The 8,796-nt window shown below is 33.3% G+C and overlaps 1 protein-coding gene across 1 annotated transcript; it reads right to left on the bottom strand.

Annotated features, from left to right (window-relative positions):
- Positions 1 to 1,007: 1,007 nt before the first annotated feature.
- On the bottom strand, positions 1,008 to 8,478 carry LOC143597924 (alanine--tRNA ligase, chloroplastic/mitochondrial-like). Its single transcript, XM_077076293.1, has 14 exons — positions 8,386 to 8,478; positions 7,012 to 7,108; positions 6,840 to 6,912; positions 6,675 to 6,736; positions 6,408 to 6,586; positions 6,159 to 6,337; positions 5,970 to 6,048; positions 5,323 to 5,457; positions 5,100 to 5,249; positions 4,917 to 5,027; positions 3,936 to 4,835; positions 3,085 to 3,357; positions 1,467 to 1,676; positions 1,008 to 1,388 (listed from the first exon to the last, which is right to left on the bottom strand). The coding sequence occupies exons 1-14, from the start codon at positions 8,476 to 8,478 to the stop codon at positions 1,203 to 1,205; spliced, it is 2,727 nt and encodes a 908-aa protein (XP_076932408.1). The 3' UTR covers positions 1,008 to 1,202.
- Between the last annotated feature and the right edge of the window lie 318 nt (positions 8,479 to 8,796).

Raw genomic sequence — 8,796 nt, 5'->3', positions numbered from 1 at the left:
CCTCTAAAAAATATTTTAAAAAATTATAAAACAAAAATTTTAAAAGCATGAAAACCAAAATTCTTATAATTCATTCCGGTTTCATAAAAAAAACACTTTAAATTATGCACGTGTATAATTTCATTTAATCTCTAGTAACGTAATGTACATTATCATTTACCTTAAATTGTACACATGTGTATAAAAAAAACATGTATATACATATATGTACTTATTATACATATATGTATAATTTAGCTAAACCGAGAAGGTTTTTTTTTTTTTATTTTATGAAACCGCGATGATATATATAAGAATTAAGAATTTTGATTTTTTTACTTTTTTTCATTCTTGCGTTTTTTTATGTTTTATGTTTTATGATTTTTTAATTTTTTGGGTTTTTTGTGGTCTAAATTGGTTCTCAAAGTTATCAATTTTAAAATAGTTCTCATATGATCCAGATCCTATATATATATATATATATATATATATATATATATATATATATATATATATATATATATATAGGTAAGGATCCTAAGAGAACCCTTTAAAAATTAAGAACTTTCAGAACCATTTTCGATCACTAAAAAAACCTCTAAAAAATATTAAAAAAACCAAAATTTTAAAAAAGTAAAAAAACCAAAATTTTTATATTTCATTACGATTTCATAAAAAAAACAAAAAAACAACTTCGTATTATACACGTGTATAATTTCATTTAATCTCTAGTTTTGTAATGTACATTATCATTTACCTTAAATTGTACATGTGTATAAAAAACATGTGTGTACATATATGTACATATTATACATATATGTATAATTTAGCTAAAAAAAGACGTTTTTTTATGAAACCGGGATGATAAATAAGAATTTTGGTTTTTTTTAATTTTTTTATTTTTGCGTTTTTTTTTTGTTTTATGATTTTTTTTATTTTTGGGTTTTTTGTGATCCAAAATAGTTCTCAAAGTTCTCAATTTCAAAACAGTTCTCACATGATCCCAATCCTATATATATATATATATATATTTGTGCTGAGTCATCTTTGTTTGCATACGTTCGTTATCATGAACTGTTGGTTTAGATTTTTAAGGAATGAATATGAACGAACACAAAAATGTATATTTTAATAGTGAACGTACTTGAACAAAAAATTATTTGCCTGTAAAGTTTTATGAACGAACATGCCCCCGTTCGTGTTCGTTCGGTTTGTTTCCACGTCTAGTTCAAGAAGTCAAAATCAAGAAACCTGATTTGCGTTGAAGTCCCAACATGAAATGAGTTGTTTGCAAGCACTGATGCTTTATAAACAGCTGTTTTTGCGCGTGCGGCTGAAACTTCACTTTTTACCAATCTTAATTCTTCAATGATTGCTCCTACCCTTGCGGGTACTTCTTCTGCTTTTACCTGTACAACAGAAGATTGATTACAAATCTTGAATGAAAGTACATTTATATAATTACATATCATGTTTTATATAATTACCTTGAGTGTGGAGCAAAGCTGCTTCATGTAGTTATCGCGATTGCTAACGTATTCGATAAAGGCGTCACCGGCAACGGCTTCTATACGTCTTACGCCCGAGGAAATTCCTTGTTCCGAAACTATCTTAAATCCACGAATCTCTGAAGTATTGCAAACATGTGTGCCACCACACAGTTCCATTGATACACCCGGAACATTGACAACACGTACCTAAAAAACATAAATTGTAAAGGAAATAATTAGAACTGTGTGTGAAAGTCAACAATCGAGCATTTGTTGACAATAAGTCATAATCGAATGAAAAGTTCAAAAGAATTTTCAAATGAAATGCCAAGCAAGGTCTGTTAAAGAAAGAATGAATAACCCATCTGCAATTTTTAGCAAAGAAAAAAGTTAAAAAGACGAACGTGGAGAATGAAGTTGTATCTGAGATCAATGTAGATAGTTTTAACAATAAATTCAAGATGAATCAATGATTAAAATTGAAGAGTTGAGAGTGCTACTGGGAATTCAAAACCTTGGCGATACAAAAGCAAGAAGAGCAATTCAAGATTAAAGGGGTGAATGAAGGTTAATCTTAAATTATTAATTAAGTTAATGGTTTAATTTGTTATGTTATTTTAATTAATTGAATTGTAATAGGTATAGGAAAGTGTTTCTGTTGGAGAGAAAGTTTAATAATTGCCTTGGAGAGCAAATTAAGTAGATCTACAAATAGGGGTCTAGGTGGTTGCTTTTTGTGTGTCAAGGAGTCTCTTCTCTATGTAAGTTTGTTAAGTCCATTCGTTAAGTTCGTTTGATTATATTAAAAGAGTATAGGGTTGTCACCCCAATATCTAGTGTTCGTTTGTTTGATTCGATTGTTTGTTCCATCTGGGCCAACAGTTTTAAGGGGTATAAATTCTGAAAATGGGGCATACTTGATATTAGGATTCTATGTGTGGTACGCATGATATTATTATTATAATACCAACTTTTGAAGGAGACAAGGATTATTCCATTATTCCAAAATGAGTACATTAGAAGTTATATTTTTTTATGTTTACGATCAATCGCGGATTTTGTTTGTTAACTTCAACAAGTACACTGACGCCCTGTTCTTGAGTTTTTTTAAAAGAGGGAAAGGAAAGGAAAACTAAGATAGTTAAAAAATGGGTGTTCTTGAGTTTTTTTTTAGGATGGAAAGGAGGAGGAGGAGGAGTTAGGAGGGATTAAATTAATGTATTTTCCCAATAAGTTATCCTCCCAAAAATGGGATGATTCCTAAGGATAACTATTTTTTAACATAGTTATCCTTTCCTTTCCTCTAATTTTATTCCAACTCAAGAACACACCTTTCCTTCCCTTCCCTTCCCTTCCCTTTCTTATCCTTCCATCTCCTTTCCTTTTTTTTCCTTGGTTAAAAAACTCAAGAACAAGGCGTGAATGTCCCTACAGTTTATAGTATGTTATCACCTTTGCATTAAACTTAACACCGGTTAGTGAAAAGGACGAAAGTGCGACAATATATGAACTTCAAGACGTTTAGTGTACTTATTGAAGTTAAGGACAAAATCAAATAGAGGACGAAATCTGTCATTTACTCTAAAAAAATATAAGATATTTTTCTAAAACATACCTCTTCGCCATATTTTTCTCCAAACATTGCTATTGCCCCAGCACTTTTAGCATCAGCAATAGGCATTACTTCAGTTTGGAGAGGAGTTGCATCTCCAATCCATTCATTGATTAAATCTTCAATTCTTGTTAACTCATGATCAAGAAGTTGTCGATGGAAGTTGAAATCAAATCTTAGTCGTTCAAATGCCACCAATGAACCAGCCTGTGATGTCTCTTGTCCTATAACTTTCTTCAGCGCCGCTTGTAACAAATGAGTAGCCGTATGATGAACCTAAAAACATATTTGTTTTTAAACAACTTAAATAATTATAATTACTCATGATAAATACCTATATGAGTACTACACGGATGGTCTTGTGGTTTTTAGGCCAAATTTTAAATTGCGTCCCTAATGTTTAAAAGTTACCTACCCTTTACTCTATGAAACGGTCCTTGGGTCATTGAAAATGGCTGTTATGCCATTTTCAAAAGTTACATATCTAATCCGTACTATTTCAATCTTTAAATTTACAATTCAACCCCTTATACTTCTTATTATTGCTATTATTATTTTTATTATTATTACTATTACTATTATTATTTATAACATGTCAGGAATGTGTTCGTTCATTTTCGTTAATTTATTTATTTTCTCACACACATTATTATTGTTACTATTACTACCACTATCATGTTTTTGTTTTAACTAGCAGCAGTAGCAGCAGCAGCAGCAGTAGTAGTAGTAGCAATAATAATTTATGAAAGAGAAAATCCATGCAATTTTTATACATTAGGGACAAAATCCAAAATTTGACCTAAACCACAAGGACATCCGTATTCCGTGTAATTTACTCTGATTATAATAGTTACCTTTGCCCGCTGCCTTAGTTTTGCATCGACTGCAGCTTCAACTTCTTTACCAACTGCAACGCTTCCTTCTTTAATCACGCCTTTATGTACAAATATGTTTCCTAATGACTTTTGCACATCATCTATCTCTATAACGCTACCGTTGACCTTTAGTACTCCACGATCTCCAATTTGACCACCCGACTCAGCATAAAAGGGAGTACGATCCAATAAAACTTCAACTTCATTTCCTTGCGAAACCTCCACAACCGATTTCCCACTCAACAAAAGACCCTTAATCACCGTTTTAGAATAAAGGGTATCGTAACCGATAAACTCAGTGTCAGGAATATTCTCGGTCAACTCTGACCCGTTTTCAACTGTGAGTTTGACTGTGTTATGTGCGGCTTGTGATTGTCGCCTTTGATTTTCCATTTCAATGTCAAAACCGCACATGTCTATAGTAACCCCACGTTCATCGGCCACTTCCATGGTTATTTCAACTGGAAAACCATATGTGTCATACAAAAGAAACGCATCTTTTCCAGACAAACACGGACCGGTGTTGTTTATTTTTGCTTTTTCTAAAGCATCATCCAACATTTCTTCTAGAAGCTTCTCGCCTTTTTCTAATGTTACCACAAAACGTAACTCTTCTCGTTTTAACTCTTCTAGAATACGATATTTTCTTGATTTTAACTCGGGGTCGATTTCTTTACTCAAATCTATAACCTTTTCGGCAACAACCGGCAAAAACGCCCCTTCGAGGTTGCCAACATCATCTCCACGTATATCGAGTAATCTTCCCATACGTACCGCCCGCCTAATGAGGCGTCTGACCACATAACCCCTACCGATGTTTGATGGGAAAACACTGTCTGATATTAGGTAAACAATCGCCCTCATGTGATCACCGATAACCTAATTAATTATGTTACCAAACTCATCAAATGTTTCATCATAAGAGGAGAAACAACGCAGTAGAATAACAAACGTACGTACTTTAAGTTTGGTTTTTGTAGAATCGTCTGCAAGGGCATACGAGACATTTGCCAATTCCGACACTTTCTCGATAATCGGGAAAATCAAATCGGTTTCATAGTTGTTGGGAACCTGTTAAAAAACAAAACCGTTAATGTTCCAACGTGCTAATATGACAGCATGAAAGGGAGTTTTTTCGAATACCTTTTGCAAGATGCGGGCCATGCGTTCTAAGCCCATACCTGTATCTATATTCTTCTGTTTTAGTGGTTCTAAAGAACCGTCATCTCTTTTGTTGAATTGCATGAAGACAAGATTGTAGAACTCTATAAACCTCGTATCATCATTCAAATCCTAGGTATGAACATTAAAAGTCAACATCATGATGAAAAGGTCAACACCGCCTGCAACCAAGACTATAACTTACAACATCTGAGTGTCCCCTATCCAGATGGAAATCATAGTAGATTTCTGAGCAGGGCCCACAAGGGCCCGTCACACCGCTTGTCCAAAAGTTGTCTTCTTCACCCATCTTCTTTATACGGTCTGCAGGAACACCTATCTGTAACAAACACACAACGGTAACATATAATTAACGTTTTCTTCCTCTTTAATCTTCTTTAAGCCAACTCAGTTCTGTTAGCTAAACTGTACTTAAAAAAGATGATGATGATGATAATAATAATAATAAACTGTGTTTAAAAAACGCAGTCGTTTACATTTATTACAATTCAGCCCATTTATTTTACTAGTTGACCCTTAATACTTATTCTAGTTGTAGCATAGGTCACAAGAGTTAATTATTTGATATAAAATAAGTAGTCAAAAAGTAATAATTTTACCAATACTATAATAATTTGAATAAAATGAGAAGTTTTTATGCATTAATAAACATTTGAATTGTAAGACAGAAGTTCTTTAAAGCTAACCTTGTTTGACCAGTTTGACTTTCTAAAGATCAAATAACTCAAAGTGGCCAATGGGTGCGAATGATTATGGTTCAAAATATTCATTCTATTCAAAACATTTATACAAAAGTGGGTGGTCAAACATTATATTCAATAATTCATTCACCTCATTATGCCATATTGCATATGTTTCTTCATCATTTTCATAGACACTAATCCATAAGTTTTCTGCAGGCAATCCAAATCTGAAACAAAAGCAAAATACTTGTAACTGAAAGAGTCTATTAAGTAACAGGGTGCATATTATCAGATGGTTTAATTTCATATTGTTTTATGTATTGGGAAACTGTCATACTCTACGGTTGAGAGTTCCCAAGCCCACTTAATCGCATCTTTCTTGAAGTAATCACCAAAGCTAAAATTCCCGAGCATCTCAAAAAACGTATGGTGTCGAGATGTTCTACCCACGTTGTCAATATCATTGGTACGTATACACCTTTGCGAAGTAGTAGCACGCGGTACTTGCCTCGCCACCTGCACAGACGTTTCTTGAATAAATAAATAAAGCAAGTTGTTAGAAAGAAAATGAATAGCTGCTAGGTACCTTTCCAAGAAAAATAGGCTTGAACTGAAGCATGCCGGCAATGGTGAGCAAAACAGTAGGATCATCAGGCACAAGAGAAGAACTTGGAAGAATCTTGTGACCTCTTGCAGCATAAAACTCAAGAAACCGCCTTCGAATGGAATTCCCGCTAGTAGGATCATCTTCTGTGAGAGGTTGAAAAAAGATTAATAATAATAATAAAAATAATAATTAGGCTGGTGTTAGGCGTATAAATATTAATAATAATGTATATGAAGAAGCACACACCTGAGGTAGCAACAGCATTAGCATTGTTGAGTGAGTGTGAAGTCCTCTTCCTCCTCCAACTCCTGTGTTTGGATATTAAACTTGGTAGGACTGAGTGTCTTAAACCTCCTCCTGTTTTTTTATATAAAACCAGCCAATTTAATTAATATATATATATACTCATACCATGGTTCTACTTCAAAATGCGATAACAAAAATGAATCGATAATTTGATCTGAATTTTCCTTCCTTCCGTGGCCTAGAATTAAATTATGCAAGCAAATCAAATTTGAATAAAATTTCTCAAGCATTCAATTGTGAAGGAAGGTTGGGTGGATTCAATTAATTACTTACTTACCTGGGGAACAAGTAGAAGAAAGAGGAATTCGAGTGGAGGAATGAAAGGGGGCAAATGAGCATGGAAGCTTGGCCGTCGAGACTACTTCCATGGCACACTAGTAAACAGATAACAAACCAAACCAAACCAAACCAAACCAACCAACCAACCAACCAACCAATTTCAACCTACTGGATTATTTATTATTTTCCCCCAAAACTTAAAACCAACAAAAATAATAAAAATAACTTCTCCATATATATTCATAACTTAAAATACTCCATCTACAATTCCATCCGAAAGAAAACCAAATAAAAAATCATAAACCAAAAAACTATATAAATTATAAAAAACAAAAAGTTTATCTCCTCAAAATATTAAAAAAACATAACAAAACATTCTTGGTTTAGCCTTTGAATTTAGTTTTTGGTTTTACTTTAGCTTTCATAGTTTATATTTTATATAATAATATAAAATAACAATTTTTTTTTTACCGGGGGAGGGGGTTTTGGTTGAAAGCACACAAAATTAAGTGTAAAATAGTCATTGCATATTTATTTTAATTAAAATAAATTTAAATGGGTAAATTTCTCATTTTTATAATTAAGGAGGGGAAATATGCAATTGAAATTTTGGGTTGGGTAAATATGTATTTAAAAAGTTAGGGAGGAGGAAACAAAAACCTTCTCGGTAGCGTCACTCTGACGAACACCCGGCAAAAAGGGGGGTTTTTTATCCACGCGCTAATACAGACGCACTTATAGTGTATTGATCCAAAAACCTTATAGACATGTGTAACCGAAAGCTCTAATACCACATGAGAATCTTTATCGGGATATATTCTAGTTATTAGGTAAATCGGTGTATTGATAAGTTAGGTTTACTGTATGAAGTGTGTGTGTGTGTGTGTGTATGTTTGTACAGAGAGAATTTGACAAAGTAATGAGGCTTAAACGTGTAAATCAAACTGATAACTTTTTATTAGCTTATTAGAATTACACATATAAGATCATTCGTTGACATCTTCAGTGTATGAGTTTGATTCTAAACGAACGTTGTCCATTACCTAACTACCTAGGCGAATGTCATCCAAAATAGGCGAATAAACCTCATACGCTTAGACTCTAAGTATATGAGCCTTTTATCTTTATATAAATTACATAAATGGTACATGTACGTTCATTCTAAGACCATATTGTACAAAGTACGATACAAACATATAATATCGCATTAACATTATTTACCATCTTCGCCTTGGGTGGCTCCACCAAAGCTTTGGGATAAAGAACGGTTTTAACTTCCTTCCGCTTATCCTTAGAGTGAGTGGATATCCTTCATAACCGGTATTTTAGTTTCAGTTTTACTTCTACTTTTCTTTGGTCCAATCAAGTTTACCGGTTCTAGCTTGTCATCACGGTCGACAATTTCATCAACATCCTCCACCATAGGGATGAGCTTGGTATAGTACTTGTATCTGTACCCGTACATGTACCTAGTTGTACTCATACTGAAAATCAATAAAAACATGTACCAATACTCGTACCAAATTTTTCGGTATGGTACGGATATTGGTACGTGTATTTCGGTACGACACTTGTTTTGGTACCCTTTGCTTCTTTATTTCCAAATCTTTGAAGATCTTGAAACCGGTACTAGTACGGGTAACAAACAACCTGAATTAGTCCAGCTACCGGTATTTGTATAGGTATGTGACGGGTACCAAATAGTACAAGTACCAAATTGGTCGCCAATTTAATGATAGTATTGAAAAACCCTAATCCGATTTAATGTATAGGTAAGTGATTT

This window comes from Bidens hawaiensis, unplaced genomic scaffold, assembly GCF_021521415.1.
Source record: "Bidens hawaiensis isolate Kalapana, Puna unplaced genomic scaffold, B.hawaiensis_p1.1 tig00049250_1, whole genome shotgun sequence".
In the NCBI taxonomy this organism is placed as follows: Eukaryota; Viridiplantae; Streptophyta; class Magnoliopsida; order Asterales; family Asteraceae; genus Bidens; species Bidens hawaiensis.
The sequence above is the reverse complement of the archived record's forward strand: the minus strand, read 5'-3'. Positions and strand labels throughout refer to the sequence as shown.

What these genes read in the sequence shown, in the direction of transcription:
- LOC143597924 (XM_077076293.1), bottom strand. Translation starts at nt 8,478, where the DNA reads ATGTACGGGTACAGATACAAGTACTATACCAAGCTCATCCCTATGGTG. An exon ending in CTACAAAAACCAAACTTAAA is followed by an intron (nt 4,836 to 4,916) that starts GTACGTACGTTT and finishes ATAATTAATTAG; the next exon opens with GTTATCGGTGATCACATGAG. An exon ending in GAGAAAAATATGGCGAAGAG is followed by an intron (nt 1,677 to 3,084) that starts GTATGTTTTAGA and finishes TATGTTTTTTAG; the next exon opens with GTACGTGTTGTCAATGTTCC.